General features: G+C 24.6%; 2 protein-coding genes across 3 annotated transcripts; one reads left to right on the forward strand and one right to left on the reverse strand.

Annotated features, from left to right (window-relative positions):
* Positions 1 to 1,387: 1,387 nt before the first annotated feature.
* Positions 1,388 to 3,681, reverse strand: LOC112597214 (interferon-inducible double-stranded RNA-dependent protein kinase activator A homolog). Its single transcript, XM_025343167.1, has 2 exons — positions 3,275 to 3,681; positions 1,388 to 2,457 (listed from the first exon to the last, which is right to left on the reverse strand). The coding sequence occupies exon 2, from the start codon at positions 2,452 to 2,454 to the stop codon at positions 1,441 to 1,443; it is 1,014 nt and encodes a 337-aa protein (XP_025198952.1). The 5' UTR covers positions 2,455 to 2,457; positions 3,275 to 3,681; the 3' UTR covers positions 1,388 to 1,440.
* Positions 3,682 to 3,964: 283 nt separating this feature from the next.
* Positions 3,965 to 15,274, forward strand: LOC112597193 (neuroblastoma-amplified sequence-like). 2 transcript variants are annotated; one of them, XM_025343138.1, is made up of 33 exons: positions 3,965 to 4,157; positions 4,243 to 4,456; positions 4,912 to 5,057; positions 5,162 to 5,247; positions 5,357 to 5,546; positions 5,915 to 6,049; positions 6,116 to 6,213; positions 6,508 to 6,583; positions 6,660 to 6,833; positions 7,063 to 7,155; positions 7,389 to 7,514; positions 7,572 to 7,716; positions 7,773 to 8,082; positions 8,768 to 9,026; positions 9,107 to 9,238; positions 9,305 to 9,439; positions 9,523 to 9,674; positions 9,747 to 9,926; positions 10,010 to 10,109; positions 10,176 to 10,348; positions 10,547 to 10,659; positions 10,734 to 10,912; positions 10,986 to 11,176; positions 11,731 to 11,796; positions 11,867 to 12,024; positions 12,087 to 12,298; positions 12,980 to 13,146; positions 13,250 to 13,611; positions 13,671 to 13,819; positions 13,909 to 14,024; positions 14,483 to 14,600; positions 14,675 to 14,794; positions 14,876 to 15,274. In XM_025343138.1, exons 1-33 carry the CDS (start codon positions 4,095 to 4,097, stop codon positions 15,155 to 15,157), a joined length of 5,220 nt encoding a protein of 1,739 aa, XP_025198923.1. In that variant the 5' UTR covers positions 3,965 to 4,094; the 3' UTR covers positions 15,158 to 15,274. The 2 variants fall into 2 exon arrangements, with proteins under 2 accessions (XP_025198923.1, XP_025198924.1); XM_025343139.1 differs by having other exon boundaries at positions 4,095 to 4,157; positions 7,776 to 8,082; positions 14,876 to 15,157.
* Positions 15,275 to 18,565: the final 3,291 nt, after the last annotated feature.

Here is an 18,565-nt window from a genome sequence, read left to right on the forward strand (position 1 = left end):
CAGCTGTAATTTTAAAATTATATAACAAAACCAGTCTCCAGGACGAAATTGATAATTAAATTGACACGGATTCAGAATTGGAGTAGTGGATGGAGGAAAGATTGAAGGGAATAGTATTATGCTATTTATTTATATGCTTTTACAATGGTAGCTTGTGCTATGGCTCACAAGAATTACAAAGTGAAGTCTAAAAAATTTGCTTAAAAAATTATTAAATTTCTTTAGTATATTATTATTGATTATCACGCACATAGTCTGTTAAATAAAAAAATCATGTATTTTATTTCTGTTGTACAAAATTGTTTATTTTCAAATTTTCATGTTGAAAATTTTATTTATTAACTGTTAAATAATTCATTGAGTACAAATTGGTTATGCCCTGGGCGACCATACAAAAATTAGTTACAAGCATTGAAATGTGACCTGTTAAATATTTTAATTTTTTGGAGCACATTTAATTGGGTAGGTACCTACTTAATGTATGCACCACTGCATAGGGCCCATTTCTATTATGTCGCTCTATCTTGTCAATCGTCTAAACGATAATGCGCCATCATGCGTGTCGTTAATTGCTTACATAGTACTAGAGGCATCATTACAGGTTATTTTTTAGGTGTACGAGGTTTCAAGCAGGTCTTTTTGAAATTTCACCAGGCCATATTATAAAAATAGACATATGTACGTATATGTACGCTTTATCCTGCTTTAAATTAGTTCCTTACATTTTATGGACTGAATCATTGCATCAATATAAATAGGCAGTAAAAATCAATTTAAAAACTAAAATATACCTAATAAATAATTAACAATCATAATAATTGACTGTATATACCAATATTGATAAATGTCAATATAAGTTAAAATGCTATTTAAGAAGATTTAATTTTAAGCATTATCTCAGCAGGGTGTAGGCCAATTAGTATATTATTTTAAAAAGGAGCAACCACACATCCTGATCCTCTTCAAATGATGTCCCTGTATTAGGGTATATTACAAAATTATTTTTATACCACAGTACACGTGTGAACTGCACGAGTAGCCATAGTTTTTTTTTAAATTGTCAATGTAAATAATTTCTTGATTAAACTACAATACATATGTATATAAATTTCAATATTTAATTTAATTATATATTTCATGAATAAATCAAATCTATATATTATAACATTGTAAAAATATAATTATAAAAATAATATCAATAACATAAAAATTGAGTAAGTAATAAATCAATGTATGACTTCAGTTTAATATACATGATTCATTATATAAAAACAATAGAAATATTTATATATTGTTAGTTACCATTATGTTTATGTTAAATTAGGATAACATGATAAACTTTAAATTGATTATGTAAATAACGAAATAATAATTAACATATAATCATTTTTTTGTTTTGTTTATTTAACTTGAATTATTGTAGAATAAAATGAAATGTCTTCAATTTAATAATATACAAATTGCAATGAGTAACCGTTTGGCAGCAACATATTTAGCATTTTCAATGGTGTCAGCTTCACCCACACCACAAACAGGAGGGTATACATTTTCTATAGAAAAAATAAAAAAAGAACGATATGTTACAGTAATAAATTCTTCATCTATAGGTATTGAAGTCAAGCACATTCCAGTTTCATTGACAATTTTGTACAAAATGTTCAAAGATTCAGGTAAGTCAAAGTCATCGTTTTTGTGGTACTGATTGATAACTTTATTTAGTGTATCTGAGTGTAGCCATTCAGTATTTTTAAAAAGTATATGATAGTTAGTAAATTGCTCATCCATAGGTATAGTTTTTTTAAGTTGCTCTGATTTGATAATTTCGACTTGTTCCAAGACTTTCCTGGAATCTGATACTGGCGATACCGCTTCCATAACCAGTGACTTGTCAATGGACATTAATCTGTTTACCATCTGAACAGCAGCTAAATGTTTGGCCTGTTTTTTGGTTTTGTGTGTTGCTGTTTCTATCATTTTAGCTACATGACAACTTAAAGTAAATAGTTTAGCATGGGCTTGTCCTTCTTCTCTAACTAAATGAAATTCTGGTATTCCCAGCTTATTATTTGTACAAATGTCATTCAGTTTTCCAACAGCGTTTTCTTTAATATTTTTATCAAATGGAGATACCACGTGATTATCAAAATCCCACTGTTTAAAATCAGTTTTTAATAATTGGGGTTTATCATCAATCATAAATTTAAGAAGATTTAATGCTGCCACATGTTTGGCTTCTTTTTTGGAAGACCCTTCGCCTACAGCAACATAATCATCCATAGTCAAACTATACTTAAAGCTGATCTTACTATGAGCAATACCATTATGAATGAGATTGTATTGAGGAACAAGGCGATTTTTAGCTGCATATTCTTGTACAATAGAGGCTGGAGTTTTGTTTAATGAACTTATGTGTGCAGCCTTATCTTGCAGATCTAATCTTATAGCTTCATTCATTTTCTAAAACAAAAGTAATTTACATTAATAATAAATTAACATAGTCATAAATAATGATTTATAACTAGGTTAAAATTAAAAATATTTATAATCATTGGAATTTTTATTTTGAGAAATCAGCAAAATGTGTATTTTTGTTTGTAAAATAAGATTATCATTTAAGTAATAATAATTATAAAACAAAACTAATGAGTTGTTTTATTTGATTTTTTTGAAAACAATTTTAGTAACTAATTTAATTTTGACTACTTAATTATTATTTGAATAATATAAATTAATTTAATGATCTGATAGTCTTTAAATTAAATTAGATATGTAGGTACCAAATAAAAATATAAATAATATAAAATATTTTAAAAATTATTCACAAATTTAAGTATTTTAGATTTTGAGTAAAATGATGAATATTTCAATTCAACAATGAGAATATCTTTTAAATTTTTTATTAATATCTTGAATAGTAAAAATTAAGTCAAGTTGATTCTTCTTACATTTCAATTAAGAAAAATAAAAATCTTCAGAATCTAAAATATGATTACAATTATTTATAAATTTCTTAATAAAATATAAAATAAATAAATTTTATTATGTACATAATATTATATGCTTTTACATTTTATTAATTTAGAAGGAAAATATCCCAGATTTAGCAATATACAATAAAATTAATTTTAATTATTAGTTATTTATAAATTTAACCAAAAATATTGAACGACCCCAATACTACTTAAAACTTATAATAATTAATAACGATTAAAATTCGAGTATCACACAGTTAAGATTTTATTCAATAGGTACGTATGTATTCGAGAATATTTACTTGATGGATAGATAAAAATAGATGTGTTACTCGCGTCTTCAGACTTCCGTAATACTACACGACGAAACTGATTGTCGGTTTGACTGTTCGGAGACGATGAACTATTAGTTCTCGTCGTTCTTAATAGCTCAGATTTTTGAGACTTGAGTGAGATCGCGCCGGCAAATGACAATGACCAATATGTCTTGCAACCATATCATTAGATAATATAGATTATTAGCTTACGGCTTACAAGTGGTTATTAACATGGTAAGCCAACATGGCGACAGATTAACAATCATGAGTCATGAATTATGAAAATCTTACTACATTTTATGATTGTCAAAAGAAACTGTAGGTATTGTAATCACATTAAAATATACCGCGGTTGGAAAAATATTTTAAATGCAATAATATAAATTAGACATAGGTAATTTATTAAATATTTATGCTTAATTTTTTAATGATATAAATACACAAATTTCTTTGTTGTAATATGATATAAATATTATTACAAGTACATTAAATATATTTTTATAATATTGATGATAACTGAGCATGACGTTACTCAATGTTTATAGATTTATCCATAAACCTTGGACGTTACTAACGTTTATATATATTGTCTTAAACCGTGATAATGATCAAGAATTTTATCTCGATGATGATAAATGATAATTGATAACACGCTGGCATTTATGTTTTCAAAAATATATAATTTATTTTATTATTATTTACCTGTTAATTAATTATTTCTTCAAATTTTACTTAGAGTATTTTAATAGGTATTTGTTTTGGTTACATTGAATATTGGTTATAAAGTAATAGGTATTTCCCTGAAATGAGCGAAGAAATTTTGTACATCGTATCGGAATACGTTCAATGGCATGAAACTATAGATTTGGCGAGTACTCCCTACATAATGACAAACAGTTTAAAAATTTATTTTTCAATTATTTTTATTCCTATTGCTATTCTTTTGTTTACAGAAAAAATCTTCCAAGAAAAGTTCTTTAGGTATTGTTGATTACATCAGTGCATATACATATTTACCCTATTTTTCTTCAAAAACATCTATTTCAAATGATCCAACGTGGAAGTTTTGTATTGGAGGCAATGGTCAAGTTTTATCTGTTGTGCAACATAATACGCTAGAAATGCGTACAGAAAAACATTATAATAAGATTTTAGCTAAGGCAACATGTAAGATATTTGAATGCATAATTTTTTTTTTACTATAACTTGCATATCTTATTTAGTATACTCTGATTACTATTTCTTATTGATTTTAAACCACCTATTTTGAATCATAATTTTTTGTTTCAACTTGAAATTTAGATTGTATATATTGATATTTGGTATTTGGATACTTTTTGGCTATTTGGATTACTAATATCTTTCATTTAATTTTTTATTTAGTATTATCCTTATCCACAATTTCTTTTGAAAGTAGTCTAATATACAATAATATATATTTTTAAATTTAAGAGGTGCATTGGTATCTTATGATATTTTGTTTATTACTTCTTTGTAAGTTGTAACTATAATTATTTGGATAGATGTTTATATAGTATTTAATAAACATAATATATTGTATTTAACATACAATTGTATTATTAATTAAATTTATAAAAAGTTTTTTTAAATTATTTGTTTAGTGCCTGATGTAATATCAAATGATTTATACCCATCAAAAAGAGTATTGTCGTGGAGTCCAGATTGTTCAATTTTTGCAATTGCCACTACACATGGTCACATTGCTTGTTATGATCTTTTAGCCTCAAATTTATTTGTTATTAAGTCTGTGAGTTAAACATTTAGTTTTGATAAAGTTATAATTTGCATACTTTAACCATTAATATAAATTAAATTTTTAATATATAAACTGTTTTTGTATGTATTTAAAAGATCCAAAACAGTATTAAACAACCTACCAATAGTATATTTGCCAAAGAAATGGTATTTTTAGATTTGCGGACACGTTCTTCAAAATGGTACGTTTGTATTTCTTACAATTTTGGTTACATATTCATGTTTTTCTATTAAATTTATTTAAATATTGAAATATTCTACAGTATTTTAAGTTATTTTAATTATTTTTAGGTCATATGAGCTTATTTTAATTGGTGCTAATGGATCGTTGACTAGCTATGCTGTATCACCTGTGTATGGTTATCAAATTCAGCATACGTTTAATTTTATTCAAGTACTAGGTGCTTCGTTATTGACATCTGTCACATCATGTTTAGATTTATCTTATATAATTACATCTTCAAATATACAAAATAAATTGGTAAGTTTTTAGTTATTGGCCATATATTACAGTTAATTACAATGTATAGATAATTTTGGTTGAAGAGAAAATTACCGAATTCTAAACAGATAATAGTGATTAAGAGTATTGAGAGAAGCTTACATAAGCTTTTCTTTTTTTCCAATAAAATTTATTATTTTTAATTTGTGTACACTAAATACAATAAATTTAAAAGATGATCAGATGGATAGGCTATTTTAATTGAAGGTGGTGTTGTTGACACTATAAAAAATATGATTAAAATGATCAAAATTTAGTTTATTAAAAAATTATCTCATTATGTAGGTCTTTAAAATTTTTGTTAAAACTTTAATACTATTATTTTTTAAATAATTATTTATGTTTAGGACTTAAATGATTCTGGTTTAAATTTATGGTCAATAATTTCATATGAGCCATATTACAATCCAGTTTTATCTTCAAGTATTATACAGGATGGGTTTTTATCTAGGTTTATTAATACGATATTTCGTAAAAACAATGTAAGTTATTTTAATTTTCTGATACACTAAATTTAAATTTATTATTTTATATATTTTGAATTGCAGAAATATATTATTAAAATGAGCTTATCTCCTTCATCTACATTGTTAGCGTGTTTATATGGAACCAGAACAGTTAGCATTTGGAATTTTCCAGAAATAAGGTAGGTAATAACTGATATGGTTTAAAAAGAGTTGTCTTTGAACCTAATTTTTGAAGTATGGTTTAATTGTTGAAATTAAATGGTAGAATACAATTCTAATTAAATAAGGGTAAAATTTTACAATTTTGTATTTCAAAAAATATTTTAGAATTTAGTAAGTGTTACTATGTACTAATATTCATTCTTAATCATATTGTAAACACTTGTGTTTGTATCATTATATTAATAGTTAAAATCTTACAACTATTATTACTTTTTTATAAGTATTATAGTTTTAATAATTTTAATTTTTAGTATTTGCAAGAATTGGTCTATAAATGATCAAAAAGAGTTGGGTGGCATTGTCGATATTGAGTGGTGGTGTAACGAGGTATATATTTTGTTTGATTTTATAGAAAATATTTAAACTAAGATATTGTTGATTAAGAAGATGTTTTTTGATTCAGCTTCTAATTTTGGGTTGCTTTGATGGCACTCTTATCATTTGCCGTGAAAAAGGTCAACAGAGTGTAGTTATTACTAAAATGAATCCTTTTAATTTCAAATTATGTGGTTCATATAATAGCAATAATTTTGTTGTTGCTGATTATGAAACAATAGAGTCTGTCAATAATTCTCAGGTATTTTTATATTACAATTTTAATAAAATATTTACATTTAATGCATTATAATTTATCAAGATAAATTTTAATAATATTATAAGATATAAGGTTGGGAAATATTTTTAAAGTTTTTAAAAACTCCTAAAGATAATGAAAGTTATTGAATTTTAAAAGTTGCTAACTGCTAATTAATGAATAAATAAAAAATTTTTTTTTTAAATGTTTGTTTTGATTTAATGTGTTTAAGGATTGTAGTGTAAATGCCAAACCAGCTACAGCTAATGTGTACAAATTAATTGCTGTAACCAAAACTACTCCTCAAGAATTACTCATGAAAAAAGTAATATTAAAATGTTAAAGTATTTATAAAAAAAAAAAGCAGTAATACATTTTTTTTTATTTCTTAATAGTACTTAAAAATGATAGCCATTTTCATTATTAACAAATTGATTTTAATATTTGTATATCATAACACATTTTGAACTTACATAATCAACTAGACTTTATGATTGAGGTATTTAAAACATATTTTTATATGATGTCATACTATTTTTTTATTTTGATATTTTACAGATACAGGAAAAGCAATATGATGATGCATTACAACTTGCATTGAAATATAATTTAGATAAAGATTTAGTTTATAAACATCAATGGTGTAATAGTTCAGTTCTAGAAGAAACTATTAATAATATTTTGGTTAGTAAAAAATAAAATAAAATAAATTACATTTTTAATTTGTTTTCTGTATTTAAGAGCAAAGTATCTGATAAACAATGGATTATATACGAGTGTTGCAATAGGGTTTCTGAAACATTAACTGGAGCAAAGCAATTGATCGCATATGGTTTAGAAATAACGGATTTCTCTGCATACCTAAGTATAGAATCTAGAAACACTGGTAAGTTTAAAACTTCATAATATAGATTATAATTTAATTTCTGAATATTTTATAAGTAGGTACATTTAGTCAAGAAGGTAAAGAATTTATCATATCAAGATTAAAACTTTTAAATTACTCTGATAAACTAACTACTTATGAAATGATCTTAAAAAAAATGGATGGTAACAGTGAAGCTCTTTACAGCGCTCAAACTTATAAACATCTTAGGGAATTGAGTCCTTTACAGTGGGCTATGCAATTAGCTAGACAGTGCCAAGTTGACGCAGTTTCTATTGTTTTTACCTACTACAGTGATCATGTTCTTCCATATTGGTTGGACATATTGAATGATTTTCCAGAGACACTAATGCTCAAGTTATACAGGTATAATGAATGTAACTTTACAAATAAGTACATAATAAAAATTAATTATTGTTATTTTTGTCCACTGAACTGTAAATATGGAACAATAATTATGTATAACTAATGCATTGAAAAGTATTCCTTTATCAATGACTGTAATTTTGAGTCAATTAGTTATGTTTTTAGTGTAGTGATTTAAAAAAAAAAAATTGTGTTGATAACGAAATCAACATAACGTTTTTTGATAATGGGACAAGTTCTTTAGTCTTACATTTAATAGAAATTTAAATTTTAAAAATGTTATTTATATATTTTTTTTCTCTACTAAATTAGAAATTATAATAAAATAATAATTTTCTTTAATTTTGTTTTTACCAGAGGTCCCTATTTTATGTGTAGACATGAAATTAAACTTCATGTATGCAATTATGTAAATCAGTGAATTTTTTTATTAATACATTTGTTTATTATTATACGTCAAATTTTATTTTCAATGCATCTAGTGTTTTTCAATACTTTTTAGTTTCTACATAGCAATGTTCAGTGATTTATTTTGAACCAAAATTATTTGTTTTACTTGTCCTACCTGTCAATAATAATGCTGCTTATGAAACATTTATTTTTAGAATACTTGGTACAGATAACCTCCTGTTTTATGCAATCAAATGTATAAATTATATTAAATACATTTTTTTCTTTAATTTAGACATTTATTGCCAGTATGGGATCCATCTGAAAAAAAAGTGATACTTTTAGAATCAAAAATCTTAAGAGAACTTGATTGGTGTGAGTCTGATAGATTTAAATTATTAACTGGCACTTTTGAGAATATAAAAACTGTATTTTTAACTGAACACGATCTCATTCATTGGTATACAATAAGAATTAGAAATATTGAGTTATGTACAAGATTAGTTCAACATACATTAGAAATGGCTACCATTGCTCGTGAAAACAACATTAAGGTAAAAATTTAATTATCTAATTTTTATTTTTATTGACATTTATATATTTATAAATATACATACAAATTTAAAAAAATTAGGGATTAGAACAGTTGCATGAAGATTTATCCGTTCTAGAAGTCTTGGTATATGAAGTCGGCTTAGAGAATATGTTCTTGGAAGATATTGAACAATTGAACACCCTAGAAAAAGCATCATTGTTTATGTCAAAAGTTTGTAAATTAGTTAAACAATTTTTTTTTACTTTATAATTAATTTAAAATTTTTGTAACTTATAGTGTGATGAAAATTTATTCTTGAATAATTTAACAAACTATTTCTTACCATTTATTCAAACTAAAGCAAATACATTTTATTTGTTGGAACAATATCTAATACAGACAAGTCAAAGTTGTTTAAAAAAATTGTCACTGGTGATTTTTTTTTTATTGATTTTTATAGTTAATAATAGTTAAAAAAAAAAGTAATAAAAATAATAATTTTATGGAAATTTCAGTATTTTGAATATGTTCAAATTAATGGTTGGTGCATAAATATATCAGATGAAACAAAAATAGATCTAGGACTTAAATGCATTTATACTTATACAGGAACTGATCAATTAGATGAGGCACAAAGCATAGTTTTGTCATTGTTAAAAAGTATAAAGTAATGTAAAATTTAAAGGGTTATTTAATTATTAAATATAATAAAAATTTAAATATATTATTTTTATTTCAGAAACACTATTGAAAACAAACCTAGTATTAAAAAACTTGAAGATACAAGGCAAATTATAAATGCTTCAAAATTATTACTTACATATGGTATTAGACATCCTCTCAAAGTGTTAATTGACAATTTAACCAATAGTGATTTTTTTCGAAAAGTCATAATATCTATTTGTGAATATACATCAATGTAAGCAACTTAAAAATTAAAAAATTTAAAATTATTAATATTTATATTTTTTTTTAAAACTGAATTGTAATTATTTTTATTAGAAAAAATCAAACTGAAAAGTATTGGTCAAATATACTTAGTGATTTGTTAAAAATAGCAGAGTTTTGTTTTCCAACACTTTCAACTGAAATATGTTATGAGGTAAAAACAAATTAATTAACGTTTTTGTTATTTTGTAAATATTTAACTTGTATTTAAAATTTTTAGGAGTATGTAAAAATGCTGTTGGGTAGTCAAAATCAAAAAATAATACCATTGAGTAAAGATATTTTATTGGGTAAATTACCAGTGCATTTGAGTTTAAAGCTTGTTAAAGATTCATTTTATATGTATTTTGATCAATCAAAGTCTTTTAATGATGCATCAATGGCCTTAGCAAAGTAAATACAATTAATGATTTATTTATATTTTTTATAGAATTGAAAATTATTACTTTAATCATTAACATTTTAATTTAAAAGTTTAATCACAACTTGTTAATCAACATACATTTTTTTAAATAACTATTTTAAAGTTTATTTGATCTTATTGCTGGAATAATTCTTAGTAATAATAATAAAAAAAACTATTATTTTTAGATTATGTTTACAAATTATACCTGATGTTGAAGATTTACTAGTACACGAATGGAATTTAATTTCTGCTATGACAATATTTAATACTCTCAGTACCAAATTACTTCCAGTCCAAGGTAATTATATTTTAAAGTAATAATGTAAAACTATGATTATTACATCAATATGCTATGCACGTAATATTTTATAGTGCGTCAATGTAAAAATAAATGGAAATTGATTGACATTACTTTATCTTCTAAACCAAACAATTACACATTATTGAAAAAATTGATAACATTAGCTAGCAAGTTAGATATTAGATGTCATGAAAACTTTATTTCTACCGAATCTAATATTTTATTCAAATGTGCTATGGCTGCATATCAAGTAATATATTGAAATATGTGTTTTTATTATGTATAATGAGTATCAATAATTTTAATTTAAGCTTTTTTTCTAGGTTAATGATTTGAAATTTGCTTCTAAAATATGTGTTCAATTGATGGACAAAAATGAACCATCAGTATGGCCATTATGCATTGAATTAGGAGTACATAATGATATTATTGATATTAATTTGAAAATAAAAGTATTGTCATTTGCTGTGCTTAATTGTCCTGTGGAAAAAATTGTTTCAATTATTGAATTAAGGTGATTTAATTATATATTAATTAGGTATTTTAAATTGTTCTTGTTTATTTTTGTAATCTAAATATTTGATTAACATTAACTTAATAATATTAAAAATTTAAAGGATATTAAGCCACATGTATTTTTTTATCTTATAAAAAATATATTACAGTAAATATACATTCTTGATTCTTACTAAAATTTAATTATAGTCAGTATAAGATAAAATTTACATTATATCAAATTTATAGATGAGTATAAATATTGTCCGAATAAAAAGATTTTTTAGTATATTATTGTTTTAAAATAAGTTTGAGTATATTTTTTTTAAATTAACTCGTTTCTGTATAAAAATATGTTTGGTCACATTTCATGTAGACTTTTAAAAATTTGATAATATGTATTTTTACTCTATTATTAACTATAAGTAAATTACTAGGAGTTAGTATGTAAATTTGCTATGTTACAAGTATATAAAACAGAGAATATATAAATGATATAGGTTTTAATGAATTTTAATGTAATAATTATTTAAAAAATTTAATTTTTCAAGTATTTTGATTTTAATTTTAAAGGAAATTGTTGGAGAACGAAAATACTGAACAATTAACTGGATTTGATTCTCAATTAGATGTTCCAATGTTAGTATTTTAATTACTATTATTTCATTAATTTATCAAATTGTTAATTACACATATGTTTGAAAATTAGAATTAAAAATATCAATTATCTTGCTGTATCAAATAATGATAGTTCATTACATTTAAATTGTTCTAATTGTGTTGAAGTTGGACTATCACATGATGAGTTATTGTCTAATTTAAGTGAATTGCTTACAATCTCTTATAATCATTCAAATTATGACAAAGGTAAATTTCTATGTCAGATATTTTGAATATTTTAAGTATTATATTTAAATTGTATTTTATAGTTTTGGCTATTTATGGTTTCAAATATCTTGGATATGATTCAAAAATGTCAGTATTATGTTTTTTGCATATATCAGACGATGATATTGTAGATGAGTGTTTCAATCATTGCGAAGGTGTTCTTAGTACTAAACTAGCCCTATATATTTATGCATTACGTTATGCACATAAATTTATGGTTGATGTTGATATTTTCAAATTACCTACTGATCAAGTAAGTAATTTTATTTTGCAAATAAAAAAAAATGTATACAGTATAAAATATAAATACTAAGCAGTAATTAATTAATTATTTATAATATTGTAATCCTGTAAAAATATAAAATATTTATATTTTTTTCATTTTAAACTTATGTCAAGACAAAATCTGTTTAACTATTACCAAGAAATAACAAATAACATACTCAATTTACCCAAAAAATATCTTTTATTTTTTGATTCTAAGCAGACTGATGAATGTATTTATTTTACAATGATGTGTTTTTATTCTATTTTTCATCATTTTTGAGCCAGTATAAATGCTTTGATTTTCACCTTTGAGGGAGGTTTATAGTTGAAAATTGGATATAATTGGTATTTTGATGATAAAAACTATGATTAGGAGGTAAGGTGATTATAGTAATATTTAAAAAGTAAATAGTCTTAATCTGACTTACTCTGAATTTTTCTATAGAAATAAAGATTGTTTATAACTAATTATTACTTTGAATACATTTAGTATACTTTCTTATTGATTATAATAATTATATTAATGAATGTATAGTGATAAAGTTTTTTATAGTTATCTAAGAAAAGAAAAATTTAAAACAAAGAAGTACAATAAAAAAGCATTTAGTTCTTTGAAATTCTCTTATACTGTTTTTTAATATAAATAATTAAATGTAATTTTTTTTAGTTAATTAAAGAAGTTATGTCTGATCTTGATGTTAAATCTTCAGTATTTGATCCGAAAAAAGAACAATATTTACGTAAATATGCATTGTTGTATAGTAAATGTGCAAAAGGTTTGGATTTGAATGTAAGCCCAGAAGAAATGAACAAAGAACTTATAAGAATGGCTAGGTAAAGATTTCTTTTTGTATTATTTATTATTATTTATTGTATTTAAAATCTTTTTTTTTTTTTCTTATTGAAAAATTATTATATTTTTACATTTTTACAATAGAACTGGCCAAATAAAACATCTGGAAAATGCACTGGAAATATGCAGTAGGCAATCATTAGATATAAATGATAAATTACTGTTAGAATTTTTAAAACATTGTGTACACACAATACCTGCAAGAAATATTGAAGAAATCTTAACAACAATGACATTTAATAGTTTGATTCAAAATAACCAACAATTTAATAATAGTCTTATGCTCGAAGTTTATGAAGACGTGCCAGGAACTAACCATAATGTTTTGATTGCTTACTATACTGTTTTAAATTTTATCAATCCTAATGATCAAAGGCAGTTTGAAGATGATATGACACCTATTCAACATATTAAACTGCTGAAGAGAGTTCATAGTACTATTCCAGGTAAAAATTATCAACTATTAAGAATACAAAAATATTAATATTTGTTATTCTTTTTATAGATATTGATTACAAGTTATTGTTAAACCCTGAAACTACGTATGAAACATTTTCCATAGCCCAACAAACCGGGTGTAGCGCTCCTGTACTAAATAGGTTGTTAAAAAGTCTACCAGAGAAAATACAACTTTGTATTAAACTATCTCGCTCTGTAAGTTCTTTTATTTATAATTTTTAATAATTAATTTAATTTAACCTATTATAAGTTGGTAAAGTTTTCTTATAAAAATAATATTATAGACATCTTCAGTGTCTGATGACTGCCAAGATAATATAGATTTCAACCAGTTAATAGAACAGATTAAATCACCAGCTGATGTTGATAAAATTGTTAAGCTTTTATCCCAGACAAAAGAGTGAGTCATACATCATATAAAATAAACTTTTTGGTTGGACATATTTTCATTTTATTTAAATGGTTATTGATCATATTGTATAAAATGATGATAAAATATATTTACATATTAATAATTGATTAAAGGTTTATAATGTAATTTTATATTATTTATTAAAATGTTTTTACTCTAACAGAATAGATAACTCTGTCCAACATAATTTGTTAATTTTTTTTTGATTATAAATTCATTATTATTATTAAATAAATACTTAATAAACAATAGTATATACTATTTGAAAATCAAAAAGTGTATTTTGATCATAATATTATATTTCAATTGATTTTCACAAATATTTTAAACTATAACATAGTAAAAATATATTATCATTAGAAAGATAAAACAATAAATTTAGAGTTTTATAACTAATTACGAAAAAAAAAAAAAAATGTTACCTTATAAATTGTTTTGATTTTCAGTTTTAATGAAATATGGGTTGAAGCTGTGAAGCGGTTATTAGTGTTTCAACCTCATGAGTTTCGAATCTCAATATCTGTACTAAAATATACCTGTAGTAAACACAATTTCACTAAACAGGTATATTATATTTCTATGATTATTAGTTTGATAATTATTTTCATATTAATTTTACTATACTGTAACTTTTATAGGAATTAGAAGATTTAAGTAGTATTCCAAATGTAAACAATATTTTACTTTATTTACTGTATTTATTATCTGGTGAAAGTTCTGTAGAAGCAGCTGCTATAAGTTATTTTCAAACTAACCACGTAAGTAATTAAAAATCAGTATAATGTAATAATAATATATATATATATATATATATATATTATATAAATTGTTATGTTAAGGAACTACCTGATTTGGTATTGGACACTATTCTTGAATATGGTCTGGTAGAACAATTGGTTGATTGTGAAGAGATGATGAACAATCTTACACGTCGAGCATTAGCCGGAAATAGTGGAAAGAATTGTCGATTAGTCTGTGAGCAGTTAGCATCTACTGGGCGTAGTTTGTTGGCTGGTTCATTATATTTAACTCATAATAATGTGCCATCTGCATTGAGAACCAATGTGGCTGCAAGAGAAATATCTGAAAGTTATTTAGGCAGAAATACTAAAGATAAGTGATATATTTATGTGTTGTTATTTATGAATGATTAATGCAATGCATTCAGAAATTTTTATTTATTAATTGTATTTTGTATTTATTATGATTTGAAGAATAAATAAAATTATATAAATGTATTTAATGCAGGATGATAGGGTCATAAGTCAAGCTATGGATAAACCTATTTAAAATATATTTATAATTAATTTATTCAATGTTAATTAAATAATTTTGATTATTTTATAAGATTATTATTTTTAATTTTGAAGTATCATTTACATTTGAGTATAATATCATTCGTGAGATTTTTTTTATATTATTATGGACAATGGGGTCTAGTTCCGATTTCATTGATTTCAGTGTATGTTTATTTGGTTAAAAATAACATCGTCTAATGGGAGCAGTTTTTATTTTATTAAAGATTAATATTGAGTACATGTTACACAGATAACAGATCGTATAAAAAGATGGAAAATTCAAGCGATAAGAACTGAAAATAAATGGTACACTTGTGGCTTTCTCTCATTTACTCGGAATAACAACGACAATCTAATTAAATTCTGACTAATAGGTGGATTTCAACGTGTAACTATGCCTCAAAAAGTTATTTACTTTGACCGAAACATCGTAATCTTAGACCATATAAAAAAGCTTTTGCTAGGCACATCTCAACGTCAAATAGCTGAATAATTATATATTTATATCTGTATACGAAATATTGTGAAAATCTACAACGAAGTAATCATATTAGGCAAAATCTCTAATTCAAATCAAACATTTGATTAAATGCGTAAAAGTGAAGAGGAAGATCCTTCAATCGATGGGTTAAAGAAGTAAATGAACCCCATTAATGGCGAATCGTAGTGTTCGTATTTCTGATCCCATGTTGAGTTAAGCCGAAGAAATTAATACAAAAAAAGGATCACAAGCAGGTTGATTCCACTGATGGTTGGTTAAGTAGATGAAAGAATAGACTAATTGATACAAAATCAAATTGAAACATGTGCGTGTTGAAAAAGTAAGGTTAACTGCGCAAAATATTTTAAAAAATTAAGGATATTGGTACTGATATGTACATGGATAGATGACTTTAGTCTTTAAGAAGTGTATATTGTACACTTTACAACTTTTAGATACATATGGCATTTTAATAGAGAATATTTAACACTCGTGATTTTTAAATACATTTACTGAATAACATATGATGGTAGACAAAAGAAAAAAAAACGACACATTATTGTAAAACATTAAAATCAATAATATATCTCTAGCTCCGTTTAAAATTTAAAATATTCAAAATGTTTGTTTACTTCATTAAGTATATATTTTTTGATAATAGGTCTGATATTTGGATTAAATAAAATATTTGAAATTTAACAAGAATAAAACAATTTAATTGTTGCAATTTAAGATTAATTATAGGGTAAATGAAATAGATGCGATTATACAAATATGGCCATATTAAAGTACCTACTAAATTACACAAGCACTATTATTTTCTCAGGTGAATAATGATTGCAGTGCTAAAACTACCGGATGTACAGGAATGCGTAGCACTCTGGCTCCAAAGTTCCAAAGTCAATCTATTTTATGCCCATATGCCCATATTGATCCATTAAAATTGATTTTCATAGTTACCGGATATCTATTTATTATATTAAATGCAAAAAAAAATAAATAATTTTTTTAATATATATAAATATTTGATGTGTTTATACTTAATATTTAAAATTTAGAATAAAATACTACAATTTGTGTTACTCGAAAGCTTTACAACCCGACATTTCTCGTGAAAAATGAATAAATGTAAAACATGGCGTAATAAAGGTGTGTCCTATGTGGCTATGTGTCTATCTTCGTTCACGGGCAAATTTACATCGGTGTACACATCACTGTGTGGACCAAATTGATCGAAATGGGCAATCCGTTATGGTGATTGGATACAGCGCTTGGTTGGTATATATTTGATAGAGTAGTTTTTGAATGTATAAACAGCAAACATAAATATATTTATTTATATGTATTGATAAAATATTTTATTATATTTTCAGTCTTTTTTATTTTTGTAATTAATAGCAACCGCCGACCCTATGAATTAACCAAAAAATATTCGAAATTTATCTGAATTCAAAACGAAATGCATGTGTGACTGCGTGAAACGTGATCCACAGTGGTATTGAGGCAGGTTTTAGAAAGTCCATTTACCTGGGTATACCTGGGTGTGTTGATAATAAACGATGTATTTTGTTATGCTAACCTTCTGCTGAATTGGATGTTCTTGGCTTTTCGTTGACAGCTCGACTATGTACTGACCACATTTCAATTGGAAAACATGGTTTGTAACGCGTTGCTTCTTTTTTTCTAAACCTCATTCTAATTTTTCCAACCACGTAGTTTTCTTCAAAATATGTTACTAAATAAATTTCATCGTTCTCTAATTCAGATTTCAAAATACTCCACGCTTTCTTCACTTTCTCAGGGGGTAAAAATGCTAAATTTACAATTTTACGGGCTCGAAAATTAAACTCTAGCACATTTTGGTACTTTGTAACCAAACCTAACGCTTGAATCTTTCGATATATGGACTGTTGTAAATGAAAAAAACATGTCGAATGAATTGCAAACGGAAATACGTTATTGATTGCATTAATCGCTGCCATTTCGAAATCGGTTATTATTTCCAAATTATTATTTTCTTTAAAAAAGATTCCATTTTCTTCGCAAATTAATTTAGATTAGAAAATAAAATGTTATATACATTTTTATCTTTGCCAGTCATTAATGCAAATACTAATGGAAATAACATTTCGTTTCCATCTCGTGATATTGAACCCTGCAGCACAATATAAAATTGTTTAAAAAGCTTAGGATATGATTTAAAAGTTCCGTCTAAAATCCAAAATTTTAAATTCTTTAAATAATTACAATTTTCAATTGTTGTGAAAATCATGATAGGTATAATCATCATCATTTCGTTTAACAGTTTTATTTAAAAATTTCTTTCCACTCAATATATCAACAGATAAATCATAAAAATCAAAAATGTGCTTTGGTTCTTTGATAATTGTTTTTCTTTGCCTTTTTACAATTGATTTAGCTGAGCATTTTGAAATTTGAGAAACTTTAATATTTTTTACTTGTGAAATTGAATCTTAGTACATAGAACTTGGTGTATCGTTAGTCTCAGCTGCCTTTCTTTTTAAGACATTTTTAATTTTTTTACATTCAATTATCTGCGGAATTGGGCCACGACAGTGATCGGAAATACTAAATAGCTTACCTTTATCATCGGATATGTGTGTGTTGGTTATCATAGTAGTTTGTAACTTAGCTGTACAGTTGCGGCATCTCCAATAATAAACTATTTTGCCATAAATTTTATTGAAAACGTATAAATACCCGTTTACTTCTAACGTATCATGTTTTAG

This window comes from Melanaphis sacchari, unplaced genomic scaffold (assembly GCF_002803265.2).
Source record: "Melanaphis sacchari strain LSU unplaced genomic scaffold, SCAv2.0 Contig395_pilon_pilon, whole genome shotgun sequence".
NCBI lineage: Eukaryota > Metazoa > Arthropoda > Insecta > Hemiptera > Aphididae > Melanaphis > Melanaphis sacchari.

What these genes read in the sequence shown, in the direction of transcription:
- LOC112597214 (XM_025343167.1), bottom strand. Translation starts at nt 2,454, where the DNA reads ATGAATGAAGCTATAAGATTAGATCTGCAAGATAAGGCTGCACACATA.
- LOC112597193 (XM_025343138.1), top strand. Translation starts at nt 4,095, where the DNA reads ATGAGCGAAGAAATTTTGTACATCGTATCGGAATACGTTCAATGGCAT. An exon ending in TTGAGTGGTGGTGTAACGAG is followed by an intron (nt 6,584 to 6,659) that starts GTATATATTTTG and finishes TTTTTGATTCAG; the next exon opens with CTTCTAATTTTGGGTTGCTT. An exon ending in ATTTGTGAATATACATCAAT is followed by an intron (nt 9,927 to 10,009) that starts GTAAGCAACTTA and finishes TATTTTTATTAG; the next exon opens with AAAAAATCAAACTGAAAAGT.